Raw genomic sequence first — 20,877 nt, 5'->3', positions numbered from 1 at the left:
CCACCGCACCGCTGCTCATCATCACTACACTATCGCAAACCACCACAGGTCCTCCATGTCGTCCCGTGATCAAACAAGAACCCACCATGGGATTTGCCATGCATAATTAAAAAAAATGGAACCCTAAAAAAAGATGAAGGAGATAGGAGGAAAAAGATGAATCAAATCGCAATATTTACCAACAAAATTTACAGATGAATTTTTCCTTCAGTAATTATTAACGGATATAAATTTATGGCGATAAATATTATTGACCGTATTTTTACTAACAAATTTTGATCATAAAAAATTCCTTAGAAAAGTTGTTACCGTAAGATATTTGACGTTTTCGACAGTCCATAATGCCTTTTTTTTTTGTAGTGAATTGAACAAAGGTTCCTTACTGACCTAAAGTTACATGCATATCAAAATCCTAAGTAACTATAAAAGGGCCCAGAAAAGAACTTTGTTTTACCAATTGATCGAACAAAAGATAACTCTCGAATGTAGGAGTCTATATATCATATATACATTATAATATGAGCAACATATTAAGTTACCTATTTAAAATCTTATTTTATAATAAGAATTTAAAAAAAATTACAATTTTTATTTTATTTTATGCGAGTTAGCCGGAAAACCTTCTATAAAAATTGTATATGTTTTACTTATTAATAATAAGTATATTATATATATTCACTTAAATAAAATAATTTGTTAGGCTTAATTTTTCTTAAAATAATAATTGGTTTAAAGATTTGGCTGCTAAAAATATGCTTTTTATATATTTTTTAAAAAGTTAGGTTATATATATATATATATATATATATATATATATATTCATATTTATTGAGGAAACTCAAGTGGGTCCTCTTGTTTAAAATAGTCTCAATTGGGTTCTAAATTTTGTAAATTCGTAACAATTACGCCCTTTCTGTTAAGTGATCAGAAATAGGGTCAAGAGTTGATGACGTTTTGCATAGTAAATATGCTAATATGAATGTTTTTATTACGTTGAATTAAGATTTAAATTATGATGGTGTATTAGTTTTTGACATGGTGTTATGTAATTGGTCAACGTGGTTAGCAAAATAAATTAGGGATTTTGTGCAGTTGAGATTATGGATTTTTGAACTGAATAAGGTTTACAAAAAGAGGGATTTCGAAAGGGAATAAGAAATTTCACCTTACGCTTTTGAAAGACGTACCAAACATTCACATCAGTTGAGGTTAGTTTGCTTTCGTGCTTCGTTTTATGTTGCATTTTGGTTTTAGGGATGAGAAATGAGAAATGGATTTTTGTGTTGTGGTATGAGTATTTATTAGCAATGTTTTATGCGGTGTTGTCCCCTATTTTTTTTTTCAAATGTGTAGAAGTTTAGAACTTGTGGTCCCTTATTTGGGTGTGTCGGTGGGTGGTGGGGATTTGAGTTTGTCCCCTATTTCTTTTTGAATTGTGTAGAACCTGTGGTCCTCTATTTGAGTGTTTCGGTGTTAGTTTGTCCCCTCATTTGCGTGTTTGAGTGGTAGGGAGTGTAATAATAATAATATTTTGTGGACATAATGTACAAGTGCAAAGACTTTGTGAGATATATATAATATAAAATGGATGAGTACCATACTGGAAACTTTGTAAGTGATGAAAATGGGAAATTGGAATTTGATGGGAAACAGTAGAATGATTTTGTGACCCGCATACATTGAGCTATTTTGGGATCTTAGCTTCATTCAAAGACTTAGGACATATAAATGTGAAAGAACTTTGGTACTCTTTAAGAGGTGAGTCAATACTGGAAGATATGTTAGAACTATTGGCTGATGACCGTGGCGCAATGCATATGCTTAACATAACCACGTTGGGGTGAGTTAAAGGAAAATGATGAAGGTTGGGAGGTGGAGGTTGATGGTGAAAAAGGAGTAGAGGAGGGTTGCAAGGTGGAAGGTGATGGTCATGTTGAAGTTGCAAAAGAGTTGGAGGAGGGTGATGGTAGACAAGATTGTAATGGTGATGTTCCAAGAGAGATGAAGGAACATGTGAGTGGTATTGGTGCAGAAGAGTTGGAGCAAGGTGATGGTGATGGTGATGATGAAGTTGCAAGAGAAATGGAGGAGGGTAATGGTGCAAAATAGGTGGAGAGTGATGATGATGTTGATGGTGCAAAAGAGGTGGATGAAAGTGATGTTGCAAAAGAAGTGGAAGATGTAGTTGGTGATGGTGATGGTAATACTAACGATGTAGACAATTTTTGAGGTACAAAATGTATATGATTTTGAGCTATATGATGTAGATGAGGATGAGGATGTAGGTGAGGAAGTTGAAAGTGAATGTGAGTCTATGAGTGAAGAAAGTCTGGTTGATGTCACCGTTGAATGTGACATTGGGACTTGTACAAGAAAAGTCACAGAAGAACCTTACAGTCCAACAGTGAGCCTTCACGGGCAAGTGATAGTGATTCAATTCTTGATGTGTGTGGACTGTCTGATATTGAGTGGGTGTTAGATGAGTTTCTTAGTGGTACAAATAAGGAGGAGGAAACTGAAAATATAGGAATTTATGGTAGGTTTCTCACTTTTACAATGCTTAAAAGTTTGGATGAATATAAATGGGAAGTAGGAACATTTTTCACTGAAAAGAAGGAATTCATAGAAGTCATTAGGACTTATGCACTCACAAATGGAAAAAATTTTAAATTTGTTAAGAATGACAAGAAGAGAGTGTCAGTAAAATGTTTGAGGGCAAATGGAAAATGTAAATGGTATGCTTATTACACATTTATGTGTGGTGTGAAGTCATGACAGCTTAGAAAAATAATTTATGTTCACAACTGTACTAGAGATTTTAATGTGAAGTTGATGAATGTGAAATGGTTGAGTCAAAAGATGAAGAAAACTGTGAGAGAAAACCCATGAAGGTAATGGACATTCGGGATAAAGTAAGTAGGAAATGGAATGTTGGTATATCTAGAAATATGGTTTTTAAGGCAAGAGCCATTGCAAAAGATAATGTTGAGGGAGTCATACAAAGAACAATTTAGAAGAATTTATGATTATGGTCATGAACGTTTGAGAACAAATCCAGGTTCAATAGTCAAAATAAAAGTTGAAAACAGTAACAGTGAGTAATCTTCAATAGATTTTATGCATGCTTGAAGGCATGCAAAGATAACTTCATTTGTTCTATACCCATTGTTGGGTTGGATGGATGCTTCTTGAAAGGAAAATATGGAGGGGAGTTGCTAACATCAATTGGAAGAGATGAAAATGAACAAATTTTGTCCCTATCATATGTTGTTGTTGAGGTGGAAAAAAAGGACTCATGCACTTGGTTCTTGGAGTTTCTCATTAAGGACTTTGGTAGGGAAGGTGTGTGTGCATTATGCACATTTATTTTAGACCAACAAAATGTGAGTTTTATCAATTTTTTATTACAATAAATTTGACATATAAGTAAACTAACTTGAGTGTTTTAAAATGTCAGGGTCTTTTGTCAACTATTCAAGATCTTCCACCTGGGTAGAACAAAGATTTTGTATTAGACATTTGCATTCAAACTTTAGAAAGAAATTTCACGAGAAAATTCTTAAACGGCGCATGTGGAGGGCAGCAACAACCACATATCCACAACAATAGGAGTGTGAAATGAGGAACATTAAAGAGGTCAATTTGGACGCCTTTAAATACTTGATCGTTATTACACCCAGGTATGTATTTACTATTATAAATGGTTTATATACATTTGTTGCCCCTACTTTTCAGACTTATATTTACTCATATATTAAATCAGGTTTTGGTTAAGATCTAGATTCACCCCTACATCAAACTGTAATACTCTCATCAACAATATGTGCGAGGGCTTCTATAATGTACTAGTTCATACTAGGCCTAAGCCCATTATTACCATGTTACAAGACATTAGGGTTTACATTATGAAAAGATGGGCTACGAACAGGACAAAGATGACATCATATGAAGGTTCTATCTGCCTAAAGTTCTGAACAAATTTCAAAAGGAATCATGGTGAACTAGATATTGGATACCAAGGTAACTTTAATGATACAATTAACATCATTTTAAATGATCATTACTTTATTGGTAACTGTGTTATGGTTTTGTATACATGACAGGTGGTCAATATATAACTTTTTTGAAGTCAGGCACATATCTCAATTTGGAGAGAAATTTGTTGTCAATGTTGACAAAATGGACTGCACGTGTAGAAAATGGAGCATTACTGGAATTCCTTGCTGTCACGCCCTTACTACAATAAAATTTCTGAATTTAAATGGAGAAGAATACATTGGCCATTGGTTTAGGAAGTCAACATATAAAGAGATCTACAACTCAATCATTTATCCTAACAATGGTTAACATGTGTGGGAAATTACATCATATCGGATTTACTACCCCTAAAGAAAAGAACAATGCCAAGAAGGCTTAAGAAGAAGCGAAGACTAAAGGCATGGGAGATGAAGAAGAATGAAAGTGAATTAAAAAAGGGTGGGACCAGAAAAAGATGTGGTGTCTGCAACCAACTTGAACTCAACAAAAGATCTTGCCCATAATGACCTCAAATACAACACACTGAATCAACAATATCTACACCACAACAAACTGAAGTAACAATATCTACACCACAACAAACTGAAGTAACAATATCTCCACCAACATATCTGCTTCCTACTCAATAATCAGTTGATATTTAATTAGTAGACAATGTTAGGGCTTTAACTTTATAGACAATGTTTTATATTTCATGTAATGTTTAATTACAATTCCTGGACAACCCTTTTTTTGTTCGTAATGCAAATCATGTATATGCTTTGTCAAACAGGATACCATGTATTTTGATAACTTTTGGGCTCTGTTAAACTATATCATCAGGTTCATTTTGGTGTAATTATTAATGACCATTGCTAGATATCCCTTCTTGCTTAATGAATAAACTTTATCATGTAATGATTAAATTATATTTGCTTCTGGATAAACACATATTTCTATTTACTTTTAACACATCGTTAGACAATAATAAGTAAAGTTTTTAACTAAAACACATTAATATTACAAATACCCAATTACATTACATAAACTTCTTACAACAAATCAACCAAGTTTCATCAACATTGATATTACAATTACATTAAAAACACATATAACAAAAACCATCCCCATTAACACTTTCAACCACTTTTCCAACATAAAAACACATTTCTCTAAACAAGTTATTTTGATCTTTTCAACATCTCTTTCTTCCATCTTCATCACAATTCCAACCATTTCTTCATTTCTTGCACTTTCACGGATACTTTCTTCCACATTCACCATAGTTCCACATATATCTATAAGACTTTCTTCAATTCCTTCTTCACTGCACCCTGAAAAAACTTGCAGCCAACCAAATCTTCACTCCCACCCTGTTCAACAACACAACAACAAAACACTTCAAAATACACTTATACTCTTTCCTCAAAACCTAAAAAAAATTGAGATTTTTTCTTCCATGAAACTTACCTTGAAGTTAGGGCAACCCCAGAATTTTTTTTCCCTTATTTTTAGGTGTTCTCGCAACGCGAAACACTAAATTTTTACCACAAAAGCAAGTGGATTTTACACCCAACCTCCTTGTAGTGCCATGTTGCATCCCCAACCGTTGCATGTGCAAGATGAAGAAGAACAAGACATTCCTCAGCTGAACATTGTTCTAGTTCCACCTTCCACAACCTCTTCTTTCCCAAGACGAAGAACAATGACACATTTTGCCTGAACGAACCCTTTAAATGTTGACAAACATAATAATTTCAGGATCCACGTGTAAATTGTCATTATAAAACACATCAACCAGCAAATTAATTAAGAATGACATGTGCTTCAAAAAAAATTACAACTCACCAACTCTTGACGTCGATTCTGATCACTTAACGGAAAAGACTTAATTATTATGAATTTACTAAATTTAGAAATCAAGTGAGACCATTTTAAACAAGAGGACCTACTTGAGATTTCTTAATAAATATGAAGACCATCCTTTAACTAAATATGTTTTTTATATTTTTTTTAACACTTAGTCTCATTTGAGCGTAAAGTAGTTTATATTTTATAATATATGCATGTATTCATGTTTTAATTTGAATATTCATCAATTATTTTGAATATTTTATGTTACTTAATAAATGGACGTAGATATCGTTGATGTATAAAGTGAGGATATCAATTAATATGAAGTTAAACGTGAGTTTCTATATATTAATCGTAGAACATAATTTGTGTACAATGTGTCATTGTAATTTTAAATTCTTCCAAAGGGATAACCATATTAAGATGATTGATGTATAGATCTATCCAAAATATTATCAATAACCAAACTTCAGTGGTAATAATTATGATTTATTGATATTTTAATTTGATCACATATATACCTTTGTTCATACTTTAGAATACTTTATTAATATTTATCTATAAGATATTTAATCTATAAAACAGTGTGCTTTTATGATAACAAATATTTTATAACTTTTATTTTGACAATATTTAATATGTATAATTTTGATTTGAATTTACACACTAACAATTATATATTTTTAAAATTTTTTATATAATTTTCAATATATATATATATATATATATATATATATATATATCATATATTATATTATAATTTTCAAAATAAACATATCAATGTATGAGTTACGTATACTTATCATATTCGTACATCATAATTAAGATTATAAAAAGAAAGACGAGTGATAGTAACAATAAAAGTAGTACATTTAATTTTTGATGAAATACTGATATATTAACATTTATTGTTTTTAAATACCTTACCTATTGACATTAAAATTTATGTCTCTTTCTACATAATGTAATACTTACACAAAGATACAACTGCAAATACAAAGTGTTATTTAATATTTTGGGTGTTCATCAATTTTCTTTCTATACATCTATATGATGCAAGGATACAGTATTCACAATTTACTAATTTGTGTTTACTTTTAGGATTAGTTTTTTTTTTCTTTTTTTCTATGATTTATCTGTACCTTTTCAAATAAAAAAGGTTTGAATTGAAATAAAATATTTCTTAACGTGTAAGATTCAAACCAGTTTGCAAGACGACCGTGAAAGTGTTAAGATGTAAAAAATGGAGAGTAAAATGAAAATTGTTAATTTTTTAAAGTAAAATATTTAACACCATTTTTATATAGCAATTATTTAGTGTTTTTTAAATTTTTTTTAACTGATCACATATATTTTTCAGAAAGTCTTAATATGATTCTTGTAGTATTGTTTCTGAACTTCATGTTGGTTTTAAAGAGAAGTATTCCACATAAAAAAAATTAAATTTAAATTTAAATAAAATACATCCATATATTATTATTACTCATAATTTTTATTACTTTTTTCTGTGTGATAACCACTGTAAAACCCTCTATAATTAGCAATAATAATTCTGCGTCAAATCAAATTAATTTGCACCACAATCAATGTTTAATCCCTTTAAAAACCCACTCCCAACTTTGATTTCATCTCTGCTGTGCACGGAAAACTGAGCCAAAAATCATTTCTCTGGAAACATTAAAAACGCACCAATCTCTGCATGCACGCACGCCACGTGTCGCGGGAGAAGCTTCCAAAGCAGGGTTCGGTGTGCAGGTGGCAGGCTGGGAGACGCTCGTCCGTTTTGACGTGGAATCCACAAAATCTGAGTTTTGAGAAACTCTCTCTCTCTTGCACTCACTCTTCGTCTTCCCCAGAACCTAAAACCTCCATTTTTCTCCAACTTCTCTCTAAAACCAGTTCACCTTCTCTCTACGATAACTCCTTACCTTCTTCTCCGATCAACTTACAGCACCGTAGGAACGTTCGTCCAGCTGTGAGCTTCCTTTTGGACCGAACAGCTTCAAGAACTGGAACTGGTAAGTCCCCTTTTCGTAGCTCGTCCTTAGGGTTCTGGAAAAATAGGGTTTTTAGTTGCATGCAAGCATATATTCTAAGTGTTCCGTGTTCCATGGTTAGATTTTATTTTGGAAAAGTCAAGAACGTAAGAAAAGCGTAGTGGGACGAAGTCACATTCACATCTAGGACAAGCTTGAATTCAAATCCGGGTAAGGGAAGCTTATATGTTTAATTTATACTGTATGTTGTACGATCTGAGTTGCATGAACGAACTGTATGAAGTATGAGCTGTTATGGATGTTCACTGGTATCTGATATGATTCTGGTTTGATTGAGCTGTCATGAACGAGCACTGCTTGTGTGTATTATATATGTTGTTGATTTTGATTGAAAGGCATGTTGATTCGATTACGTATGACTTGAGTATGGTTATTGTATGGTTGGAATGATTAAAATGTTGAGATATATATGATGATGATATTTAAGGTCAATTAAATCTGGAATGAAAGTTATAAAGTTTATAAATTTGAAATCTGGAAAATTTTGTTAAGTTTGAAAAATCTGAAACTTTACATCTTCCCTTTGATAAATGACGCTCGTCACTGTACGGTCTTATACCGTTCGGTTTCCCTGCAAAAGACTTAGAATTGAATTCTTTCATTTGGGAAGAATTCGGTGTGAGAGCGAGCGTTTTTATTTAGTTACTATGTTGAGCGTTCGGCTCAACATAGAGTGTCGTATGCCTTAACTTAAACAATGCTGAAATAAGAACGTTCGGCCTTATGTCGAACGTTCGTCCTTAATAGCGTTCGGCCTCATGTCGAACGGTCGTCCTAAAGAGCGCTCGGTTTGATATTGAGCGTTCGTCCTAAAGAGAGCTCGGTTCCATATTGAGCGTTCGTCCTAAAGAGCGCTCGGCCTTTTGCCAAGCGTTCGTCATGATTTGTGCTCGGTCATATACCGAACGTCCGCTTTAATAAAGAGTTCGGTCTTAAACCGAACGTTCAATATTATTCCCTGACGAACGTAAATAGCATTCGTTCAAGTATTTGAATATTCACATTCTTACGTTCGTTCTAATACTAGTCTCGGTCTTCCATGTGCAAATTCCTTCAAAGAAAATTTCTAAGTATTATTATCCATCCTGCCTATATATTGAATCTGGTTCAAGATCTTTATTATGAAATTTTCTAAGTATCAGTACTCCTTCAAAATTGAGTCGTTTCATTTAACTGACCCAACAGAGAGTCACGTTCGTCCATCCAGTACTTATTTTAGACGTTCGTCCTAATTCTTCAAAGGACTGAACGTTCGTTCTTTTATGCTCTTAAAGTTAAATATGAGAATGATGATAAATTTTAAGATCTTACCTTGCGAACACTATATTGAGTGATTCTATGAGTATGAAATTTGAACGAGCGTTCCATGGAGGGACGTCTCCTATATGTATTGGAATATTAAATTTGGTAAAGTATGACTGTGGATAAGCTAAGCCAGGCTTGGTCCATCCTGATATTCCGTGACACTCATTCTCAAGTAGAGAGGAGTAGTTCATGTGTGGGAATGGCAGGAGATCCTTAGTCCATAAGTTAACATGGGCGACGTAAGAACGGATTAACCTCGAGTGGCAGCTGATTAGGTATATCCCGGCTACTACACCACTCGGGTGCGAGGACGCTTGTAGCTACACAGATCATACAGTCCGGACGGTCGTCATAAATATATATGTATATATAGTCATATAATGTTACATGAGTGATTGCGTGGAATGATATGTTTATTGTATATGTTGATGTATAATTTAAATTATATAAGCTTACCCTTTCGTTTCCTTGTGTTGTCGCCTTGTATATGTACGTTCGTCCTGTCATTGCAATGATCATCCGTGTGGATGTGAGCAGATGGAGGTGCGTCACTTGAAGAAGTGCTAGAAGAAGAAATTTTGGAAGACGCTAACCTGGTGGAGGTAGAAGTTAAAGCAGAGCCTTAGAGCGCTCGCGAGTGTTTGTAGTTAGTTTTATTTATGTTATTTTTGAACGTTCGGTCATAGTTTTGTAAGACCGTTCGTCCCTGAACTCTTGCTTGTTTAAGCGTTCGTTATTTTCCTTATGTTTATGCCGTTCGGCAATTAGATGCTAGTTCAGATTTGTAAGACTGCACTGTTTTATATGATTAATGTAATTAATTCTGATTATGGTAATTACTATATGTTGGGATGTTACATTAGTGGTATCAGAGCAGTTTTGTTCTTTTAAGGAACACTGTAGGCTATGAGTGCACTACGTTTTTGCTGTGTGCTTATTATGTGTTAATGAGTTATTGTTTTAACTCTTGAACATTACTAACGTTCGTTTTTCTCTGATCCAGAGAACTAATGGCACCTAGACTTCCTCCTCCTCCTCAGCCGAGCGAGCCTGATACATCCAACAACACCAGGTTGTTGGAAACAGTGGTGGAACGACTGCATCAACAAAACACCACTTTAATGGAACAGAACGCAACTCTGATGCAGCAAAATCAGGCCGCTATGCAGAGTTTGGAGGCCTCTCGTGCCAATTCTGAGACGACGCAAAGACAGTTGATGGAGATCTTAGCTGCTACAAGACACGCCCCGGGAGCGTCTTCTTCCAACGCTGCCCCGCCTGCAGCTGAATGGAGCTTGGAGAGTTTCCTCCAACATCGTCCGACTAAATTCAGTGGGAAATGCCTTCCTGATGAGGCGGACCAGTGGCTGAGAGACATGGAGCGTATTTACGATGCAAAGAGGTGTCCAGATGAAAGCCGCTTGGCTTTTACAGAGTATTTGTTGACTGGTGAAGCTAGCCACTGGTGGACGAGTATGAAAGCCATCTTAACGGACGCTCAGAATCCCATCACCTGGGCGGTTTTCAGAGGCAAATTTTATGAGGAATACTTCCCAGATAGCGTTCGTTACGCTAAGGAAGTTGAGTTTCTTCAACTGTCGCAAGGGGCAAAGTTAGTGTCGGAGTATACCAACACCTTTAAGCATCTTCTGAGGTTCAATACGATGGCCACCAGTGAGGAGTGGCAGTGCAGAAAATTTGAGAATGGGCTGAGAAGTGACCTGAAAGTGATGATCTCAAGTTTATGTATCCGGTCGTTTCTTGCTATGGTTGAGCGAGCCAAGGTTTTGGAGAAGAATATGGCAGAGGCGGAACGGTTGAAGAAGCAACAACAGGTGAGTAGGGGACCGATCGTGTCCAGAGGAGGAACTGTTCAGAGGAGACCTCCATACGCTCGTCCAAACCAGCCGTCTCAGACGAGCGGATCGCAAGCAGTAGTCCCTGTCGGACAGTCTGGACAGGGAAGTGTGGTTTGTTTCCGGTGCGGAGGACCGCATTATAGGTCCTCTTGCCCTCAGTTGGTGGGAGGAAAGCACTGCAACCGTTGCGGAAGGAATGGGCACTTGGATCATGAGTGCAATATGAGTGGGCGTGCTGTGATGAGGCCGCCGAATGCTGGGAGGAATCAGCCAAGAGGAGGACGAGCCCAAGCGAGTGGGCGAGTGTATGCGATAACGAGCGCTGAGGCAGCGAGCTCAGGTAACCTTATAATTGGTGAATGCATGCTGTTTGGTAGACCGTGTTGTGCTTTGTATGATTCGGGGGCAACGCACTCCTTCATCTCGAAGGCGTGTGTTGAAAAGCTGGGATTAGAAGTGAGCGAGATGCAGTTTGATCTGGTGGTGTCTACACCAGCAGCGGGTGAGGTTAGGACGTCCACTATGTGCGTCAAGTGTCCCATAGAAGTGGAAGGGCGTAAGTTCAAGGTTAGCCTCATCTGCTTACCTCTTCAAGGTTTGGAGGTGATTTTAGGAATGGATTGGTTGGCTGCCAATCGCATTCTTATTGATTGTGGAGCGAAGGAATTAATCTTCCCTGGTGAAGATGAAGAAGTTCTTTCAGTGACGCTCGGCCAACTGAAAGAAGACATTGTGGAAGGCGCCAGCTGTTTTCTCATTATGACTCATGAAGATGGAGAAGTTGAGAATGCGGATTTAGGACGATCGTCCACTAGTGACAGCAATGGACGATCGGTTGTGCAAGAGTTTGCGGACGTTTTCCCGGAAGAGATACCTGGACTTCCCCCTCATCGTGAAGTGGAGTTTACCATTGATTTGGTGACGACAGCGGCTCCTATCTCGGTTCAGCCTTATCGGATGTCGCCTGCTGAGTTAGCTGAACTAAAGGAGCAAATTGAAGAGTTGATAGAGAAGAAATTCATTAGGCCGAGCGTATCACCCTGGGGAGCGCCCGTGCTGTTAGTAAGGAAGAAGGATGGCAGCTCTCGGTTATGTATAGACTACAGGCAATTGAATAAGCTGACCATCAAGAACAAATACCCATTGCCAAGGATAGATGACCTGCTGGATCAATTGCATGGGGCTGCAGTGTTCTCAAAGATAGATTTGAGATCCGGGTATCATCAAATCAGGGTGAAGGAGGACGACATCCAGAAGACAGCCTTCAGGTCTCGCTATGGGCATTATGAATATGTGGTGATGCCTTTTGGAGTAACGAACGCTCCAGCCGTGTTCATGGAATATATGAACCGCATATTCAGGCCTTATTTGGATAAGTTTGTGGTCGTCTTCATAGATGATATTCTCATCTATTCCAAGAACGAAGACGAGCATGAAGAACATCTTAGACTTGTACTTGGAGTGTTACGGGAGAAGGAGCTATATGCCAAGTTGTCTAAGTGTGAATTCTGGATGAAGGAGATTCAGTTTTTGGGTCATGTGGTGTCGGCTGGAGGCATCTCAGTAGATCCAGCGAAAGTGCGAGCGGTACTGGAATGGGAGAGTCCGCGTTCGGTCACTGAGGTACGTAGTTTTGTTGGACTGGCGGGCTACTACAGACGTTTCATTGAGGGTTTTGCTAAGATAGTGGCGCCGCTAACTCAGTTGACTCGTAAAGACCAGCCGTTCGCCTGGACCGATCGTTGTGAAGCCAGTTTCCAGGAGTTGAAAGTGAAATTGACGAGCGCTCCAGTGTTAGTTATTCCAGACGTGTCTAAACCTTTCGAAGTATATTGCGACGCCTCTCACCAAGGTTTGGGTTGTGTTTTGATGCAAGAGAAGCGAGCGGTGGCGTATGCGTCTCGTCAGTTGAGGATTCACGAAAGGAATTACCCAACGCACGACCTGGAGTTGGCAGCGGTCGTTTTTGCGCTGAAGATTTGGAGGCATTTCTTGTACGGATCCACGTTCCAAGTCTTCAGTGATCACAAGAGCCTCAAATATTTATTTGACCAGAAGGAGTTGAACATGAGGCAGAGGCGTTGGCTAGAATTTCTGAAGGATTATGATTTTGAGCTGCTGTACCACCCTGGGAAAGCTAACGTGGTAGCGGACGCTCTAAGCAGAAAGGTGGTGCATGTGTCGTCCATGATGGTGCGCGAGTTGAGCTTAGTAGAGAGTTTCAGAAATCTAAGGTTACAGTTTGAGTTAGAACCGAACAGTATCAAGTGCTGTAACCTTAGAATATCAAGTAGTGTATTTGACCGTATCTGGATGAAGCAACGTGAGGATGAAGAGTTGGTGAAGATCTTTAGCGCGCTCGGTTCAGATAAAGCTAAGGAATTCAATGCTGGGACGGACGGTATGCTACGTTACCTTGGTAGAACGTGCATTCCTAATGATGGAGAGCTGAAGCGGATTATTTTAGAAGAGGCACATCATAGTCGTCTTAGCATACATCCCGGTATGACTAAGATGTACCAAGATCTTAGGCGTTCGTTCTGGTGGCCTGGAATGAAGAGCGATGTCGCTCGTTTTGTGGCATCTTGTCTAACCTGTCAACGAGCGAAGGCGGAACACCAAAGACCTGGCGGCCTACTGCAGCAATTGGAAATTCCCGAATGGAAGTGGGATAGCATATCCATGGATTTCGTGACCCATCTACCACGTACGGTCAGAAATCATGACTCGATTTGGGTGATTGTGGACAGACTAACGAAGAGCGCCCACTTCCTGGCCGTGAACTTGAAGATGTCGATGACGAATCTGGCTAAGTTGTATATTAAGGAGATCGTCCGTCTGCATGGAGTGCCTTCAAACATCGTTTCTGACCGAGACACGAGATTCACATCTCGGTTTTGGCAATCTCTACAAGGTGAGTTAGGGAGCAGACTACAGATGAGTTCAGCATATCATCCACAAACGGACGACCAGTCTGAAAGAACTATCCAGACGTTAGAAGACTTGCTGAGGACGTGCGTCCTAGATCACTTGGGCGCATGGGATGAAGTTTTGCCACTGGTGGAGTTCACGTATAACAACAGTTTCCAGGCGAGCATTGGAATGGCACCGTTTGAAGCACTTTATGGGAGAAAATGTCGAACGCCACTTTGTTGGTTCAAGGAAGGAGAGAACGTGCTAACTGGACCCGAGCTTATCCAGCAAACGACCGAGAAAGTCAAGCAAATTCAGGAGAGGTTGAAGACGTCTTTGAGCAGGCAGAAATCTTATGCTGATAAGAGGAGAAGACCGTTGGAGTTCGCTGCTGGAGATCATGTGTTCCTTCGACTCAACCCAATCACTGGTGTAGGCCGAGCCGTTCGTCCAAAGAAGTTGTCTCCCAAATTCATTGGACCATACCAGATTCTGAGGAAGATCGGACCAGTAGCGTACGAGCTTGCATTGCCGCCCCAACTATCAAACCTTCACCCAGTTTTCCACGTTTCTCAACTTCGGAAGTATATAGCGAATCCATCACATGTACTGGAATTGGAGGACGTCCAGCTTCGTCCAGACCGAACGTTGGAGCTGCATCCAGTCCGTATAGAAGATAGCCGCACCAAGTACTATAAAGGCAAGGACGTTCGTTTGGTGAAGATGGTGTGGGACGCTAAGACTGGTGATTCAACATGGGAGGTGGAGAGTGCAATGAAGGATTTGTATCCGCATTTATTTACTTGTAATTTATGAATTTTCGAGGACGAAAATTTTTGTAGTTAGGGAGAATGTAAAACCCTCTATAATTAGCAATAATAATTCTGCGTCAAATCAAATTAATTTGCACCACAATCAATGTTTAATCCCTTTAAAAACCCACTCCCAACTCTGATTTCATCTCTGCTGTGCACGGAAAACTGAGCCAAAAATCATTTCTCTGGAAACATTAAAAACGCACCAATCTCTGCATGCACGCACGCCACGTGTCGCGGGAGAAGCTTCCAAAGCAGGGTTCGGTGTGCAGGTGGCAGGCTGGGAGACGCTCGTCCGTTTTGACGTGGAATCCACAAAATCTGAGTTTTGAGAAACTCTCTCTCTCTTGCACTCACTCTTCGTCTTCCCCAGAACCTAAAACCTCCATTTTTCTCCAACTTCTCTCTAAAACCAGTTCACCTTCTCTCTACGATAACTCCTTACCTTCTTCTCCGATCAACTTACAGCACCGTAGGAACGTTCGTCCAGCTGTGAGCTTCCTTTTGGACCGAACAGCTTCAAGAACTGGAACTGGTAAGTCCCCTTTTCGTAGCTCGTCCTTAGGGTTCTGGAAAAATAGGGTTTTTAGTTGCATGCAAGCATATATTCTAAGTGTTCCGTGTTCCATGGTTAGATTTTATTTTGGAAAAGTCAAGAACGTAAGAAAAGCGTAGTGGGACGAAGTCACATTCACATCTAGGACAAGCTTGAATTCAAATCCGGGTAAGGGAAGCTTATATGTTTAATTTATACTGTATGTTGTACGATCTGAGTTGCATGAACGAACTGTATGAAGTATGAGCTGTTATGGATGTTCACTGGTATCTGATATGATTCTGGTTTGATTGAGCTGTCATGAACGAGCACTGCTTGTGTGTATTATATATGTTGTTGATTTTGATTGAAAGGCATGTTGATTCGATTACGTATGACTTGAGTATGGTTATTGTATGGTTGGAATGATTAAAATGTTGAGATATATATGATGATGATATTTAAGGTCAATTAAATCTGGAATGAAAGTTATAAAGTTTATAAATTTGAAATCTGGAAAATTTTGTTAAGTTTGAAAAATCTGAAACTTTACATCTTCCCTTTGATAAATGACGCTCGTCACTGTACGGTCTTATACCGTTCGGTTTCCCTGCAAAAGACTTAGAATTGAATTCTTTCATTTGGGAAGAATTCGGTGTGAGAGCGAGCGTTTTTATTTAGTTACTATGTTGAGCGTTCGGCTCAACATAGAGTGTCGTATGCCTTAACTTAAACAATGCTGAAATAAGAACGTTCGGCCTTATGTCGAACGTTCGTCCTTAATAGCGTTCGGCCTCATGTCGAACGGTCGTCCTAAAGAGCGCTCGGTTTGATATTGAGCGTTCGTCCTAAAGAGAGCTCGGTTCCATATTGAGCGTTCGTCCTAAAGAGCGCTCGGCCTTTTGCCAAGCGTTCGTCATGATTTGTGCTCGGTCATATACCGAACGTCCGCTTTAATAAAGAGTTCGGTCTTAAACCGAACGTTCAATATTATTCCCTGACGAACGTAAATAGCATTCGTTCAAGTATTTGAATATTCACATTCTTACGTTCGTTCTAATACTAGTCTCGGTCTTCCATGTGCAAATTCCTTCAAAGAAAATTTCTAAGTATTATTATCCATCCTGCCTATATATTGAATCTGGTTCAAGATCTTTATTATGAAATTTTCTAAGTATCAGTACTCCTTCAAAATTGAGTCGTTTCATTTAACTGACCCAACAGAGAGTCACGTTCGTCCATCCAGTACTTATTTTAGACGTTCGTCCTAATTCTTCAAAGGACTGAACGTTCGTTCTTTTATGCTCTTAAAGTTAAATATGAGAATGATGATAAATTTTAAGATCTTACCTTGCGAACACTATATTGAGTGATTCTATGAGTATGAAATTTGAACGAGCGTTCCATGGAGGGACGTCTCCTATATGTATTGGAATATTAAATTTGGTAAAGTATGACTGTGGATAAGCTAAGCCAGGCTTGGTCCATCCTGATATTCCGTGACACTCATTCTCAAGTAGAGAGGAGTAGTTCATGTGTGGGAATGGCAGGAGATCCTTAGTCCATAAGTTAACATGGGCGACGTAAGAACGGATTAACCTCGAGTGGCAGCTGATTAGGTATATCCCGGCTACTACACCACTCGGGTGCGAGGACGCTTGTAGCTACACAGATCATACAGTCCGGACGGTCGTCATAAATATATATGTATATATAGTCATATAATGTTACATGAGTGATTGCGTGGAATGATATGTTTATTGTATATGTTGATGTATAATTTAAATTATATAAGCTTACCCTTTCGTTTCCTTGTGTTGTCGCCTTGTATATGTACGTTCGTCCTGTCATTGCAATGATCATCCGTGTGGATGTGAGCAGATGGAGGTGCGTCACTTGAAGAAGTGCTAGAAGAAGAAATTTTGGAAGACGCTAACCTGGTGGAGGTAGAAGTTAAAGCAGAGCCTTAGAGCGCTCGCGAGTGTTTGTAGTTAGTTTTATTTATGTTATTTTTGAACGTTCGGTCATAGTTTTGTAAGACCGTTCGTCCCTGAACTCTTGCTTGTTTAAGCGTTCGTTATTTTCCTTATGTTTATGCCGTTCGGCAATTAGATGCTAGTTCAGATTTGTAAGACTGCACTGTTTTATATGATTAATGTAATTAATTCTGATTATGGTAATTACTATACGTTGGGATGTTACAACCACTCTCAAATTAATCATTAATTTACTTTTATAATAACTTTTTAATTTCTTCTTTAATTATATTATTCGATAATACCAACACTTTTCTGTCACCATTACTTTTTTTCTGATAGAAAACAAAAAAAGAACACATTATATATATTTTTTAAACATAAAAATTACATTTAGTCAAAAATAAATTAAAAGAAACATTGAATAATTATTATAAACATAGAAACCACCATTAAGGTAAAATAAAATATACATCAATCACTTAAAAAGCTTTATTTATTTAAAAAAGAAAAAGAAGCTATGCAGTTTATTTAAAAAGTGTAAATGTAATCTTACTGACTATTGACGTTAAAATCATGATTATGGATGTCTTGAATTTATTTCCAAAACATGCACTGGATCAATCTACTTTTTCTTTTCTAGTTTTGGTTCATACTTGATGAAGAAATTTTCTTGACCAAACATGCATATAAATTACATATTTTGATAAACTGTATTCAATACTCATTTGAAGTTGAATGGTCAAAACTGCACCGCAGACTTCACGTATAAGAAATGTCCATGCTGTTCAGCCTCATAGATTGCCTTCTTCTGACTTCCCAACAGCATAATAATTCTTCATGTCTCTGCCTTTAAGCAACTCTCATGCACAGCTACTCTCACACTGTAAGGGACAAAAAGTTCCTCCCATTTATCATTACTTTTCTTTTAACATGACTCCTGTTCCACTCTTGTTATTTTCTGTCACTGCTATTTTCCAATGCAGTCTAGTCTAATTTCCCTAGTCATTCTGTGACATTCTTATGGATAATTCTCAATGTACACTCAAAAATTTGAAACCTTTCGTTAGGAAGCTCTAACCCAATTAATACATAAGAAATCCACATCATTTACAGTCCAAAAGATTAAGACAATGAAGGAACAAAAAGTTCTCTGTTTACAAAATGGAAATCATCAGATGGTTGATAAGTGCATGTAAATTTGTTGCGAATATTCTGATATCTCTGCTATATTCCTATGTCTTGAAATGTGTTGTGGAAACTAGAGATTCAAAATTTTAGTTTTGGCTAATGATAAATTGCACTAGACGGATGTGATTTTGATGTTACCAAAGTGATTGATCAGCAACATAATGGAATTGATGGAAAGTAATCTTAATGTTACAAAATTGATTTGATGAGGAACAGAATGAAAGCATTCAACGAGGATGAGGTCTGTAGTCATGCTCAATGATGGGTGTGGTTCGAGTGCCATGTGCAGTAGGAGCTCTGACATGTCCAACCATTGAAACCTGAAGGGCTTCTTCTTCATAGGCCCTTCTCTCCATCTCCACCATTCTCGATCTCTTCTTCACCCTAACAAGCATTGCCACAAGAAGCAAGCCTAAGAGAAAAGCACCCAAAGCAGCACCGATGGTGCTTCCAACAGCCACTTTCCACCTACTTATGGGCTTGTTCCTGAACTGATCTGGTGGTGACTCCACAACCAAACCAAAATGGCCATGCCTCTTTGCAACACAAACAAGTGGTGTTGAAGGGTTTCCTTTTGCAAGTGTCATTCTTCCATCACCTTCAAAGCTGGCACACAAGGGCTTGATCCCATCTTCCTTGTTCAACTTTGTGGCATTGGTGAAGTCAATTGTCATTGGTCTTTCTCCAGCCACAATCCCAAGTTGGAAAGGGTTGCTTGAATTTGCATCATCATCATCGGCATTGTAAGCTAGGAGCCCCACAATTGGAGACACAAGCTGGTACCCAGATAGATCATAGTTAGCATAATAGATAGAAGACCAATTGTGACCCATGTTTTGTCTGATCAACATGACCCTCTCAATACATGGATGCACAGTCACACCAGTACCCAGATGAAATTCCTTCAAGTGTGCACCATACCTTCTCAAACTGCCACATCTAAACCTCACAGCATCAACTCCAATGCCTGAAAGATTTGCAGGTAGGTCCACTGACTGTGGTATTGCTGTTCTCAAGTTCTTGTCCAATGCCATGAACGTGTGATCCCTTATGATGAGGTCAAGAACATGAGCTGATTTCACACTCTGACCATCACATGTAAATGACACCCAGGAAAATGTCATCAAAAACAGACCAAAAGCAGAGTCCATGACAGAAAAAGAGCCAATAATGTACAACCAATGGCTTCCAATTCTGCCCAAGGTAACGCTCCTAGTTTTGTTTCAATCCTTGCTGATGCTTGAAACTGTGGTCAGTTTTGTCAGTCTTTGATATTGCATGAAATTGCAGACAAATGTGGTCGCTGCTATCACAATTGTGACCAGATCCTAAAACCTTGTCATCTGGCCAAACACACTAGCAATGTGTCTAGGTCAACCCCTTATGGGTAGCTACAACATCAAAAGTAAAAAGCATTGATATTTGTTTTTCTCCTAAGGAAAGACCATGGCTAAATCATGTTTTTTTTTTCTTGGTGTATGGAATGAGTCCCAAAGAATAAAGATAGAAGAGTGGTAATAGATGAGAAGGATAATAAGGGCAGTAGTAGTACACACCAGATCAATGAAATGGAAAAGGGTAAAGCAGCAAAGTACTTGTTCTGGTTCTTGGAGATGTTCCCTCAACAGAACTCACACTTGCTGTTCCTGTCAAAAGGATTGCCTCTTGTAGTGATGTAGTGAAACAGTCCAGTTCGGTGACCATAAGAAGGGAAAAACAAAATAAGAAGAAAAATGTAGATATTTATTGAAGCAAAGCTAGAGGAGAATGAGAGAAAAGTGTTGTTGGGGGCATCCATGTATGTAGTAGCTGTGAATGTGGAATTGGCAAAATAAAGAAAAGGGTAAGAAGAAATGATTCTTGGGCGTGGAATGATGATGACACTTCATGGTGAAATAAGAAAAAATGGCAAAAGAATTGAAAGGGGTTGGGGAGAGAGGTTTAAGCGTGCTGAAAAATGAAACTAAAGCATCCTTGTTGTGCATGGGGTCCAATAACACTGATTGTGTTGGCTGTAACATGCCATGTTCCCCACTTGTTGCACTCAAAGGCTCTAATGTTAGGCTTACCACACACATGAACATGACCTTTCCAAAGGGAAAAAATTCAAACCCCTTTTGCATTTTCTTGTTTAAACTTGGAAACTCATGGAAAAACCATATGGGTCAATGTTTCAAGTTTGCTGATCATGTTCTGCACAAAATATTATATATGATTGGATGGTTAATTTAATCAAACCATGATTTGGAGGAGCAATTCAGCCATCACAGATTCGTTAAAAATATATTACTTTAGTGATCCCATCATTACAGACTCAGAACACTTGATTGGTATCAACAAGATCACATTTTTAAA

The 20,877-nt window shown here is 38.0% G+C and overlaps 2 protein-coding genes across 2 annotated transcripts; one reads left to right on the top strand and one right to left on the bottom strand.

Annotated features, from left to right (window-relative positions):
• Positions 1-10,354: 10,354 nt before the first annotated feature.
• On the top strand, positions 10,355-17,325 carry LOC148201581 (uncharacterized). Its single transcript, XM_088109440.1, has 7 exons — positions 10,355-11,432; positions 11,778-12,180; positions 12,282-12,360; positions 12,512-12,679; positions 13,169-13,493; positions 14,007-14,750; positions 17,237-17,325. Exons 1-7 carry the CDS (start codon positions 10,355-10,357, stop codon positions 17,323-17,325), a joined length of 2,886 nt encoding a protein of 961 aa, XP_087965566.1.
• Positions 17,326-18,265: 940 nt separating this feature from the next.
• On the bottom strand, positions 18,266-20,427 carry LOC124839882 (uncharacterized). The gene is made up of 2 exons (XM_047315818.2): positions 20,079-20,427; positions 18,266-19,913 (listed from the first exon to the last, which is right to left on the bottom strand). Exon 2 carries the CDS (start codon positions 19,671-19,673, stop codon positions 18,750-18,752), a length of 924 nt encoding a protein of 307 aa, XP_047171774.2. The 5' UTR covers positions 19,674-19,913; positions 20,079-20,427; the 3' UTR covers positions 18,266-18,749.
• Between the last annotated feature and the right edge of the window lie 450 nt (positions 20,428-20,877).

The sequence above is a fragment of the Vigna umbellata genome, chromosome 3 (genome assembly GCF_029865625.1).
Source record: "Vigna umbellata cultivar VRB3 chromosome 3, Vumbellata_1.0, whole genome shotgun sequence".
Classification (NCBI taxonomy): domain Eukaryota; kingdom Viridiplantae; phylum Streptophyta; class Magnoliopsida; order Fabales; family Fabaceae; genus Vigna; species Vigna umbellata.
The sequence above is the reverse complement of the archived record's forward strand: the minus strand, read 5'-3'. Positions and strand labels throughout refer to the sequence as shown.

Coding starts and splice junctions, on each gene's coding strand:
- LOC148201581 (XM_088109440.1), top strand. CDS start 10,355: ATGGAACAGAACGCAACTCTGATGCAGCAAAATCAGGCCGCTATGCAG. Junction 12,181..12,281: donor AAGAAGGATGGCAGCTCTCG/GTTATGTATAGA, acceptor ATGGGGCTGCAG/TGTTCTCAAAGATAGATTTG. Junction 14,751..17,236: donor GGTGTGGGACGCTAAGACTG/GTGATTCAACAT, acceptor GGATGTGAGCAG/ATGGAGGTGCGTCACTTGAA.
- LOC124839882 (XM_047315818.2), bottom strand. CDS start 19,673: ATGGACTCTGCTTTTGGTCTGTTTTTGATGACATTTTCCTGGGTGTCA.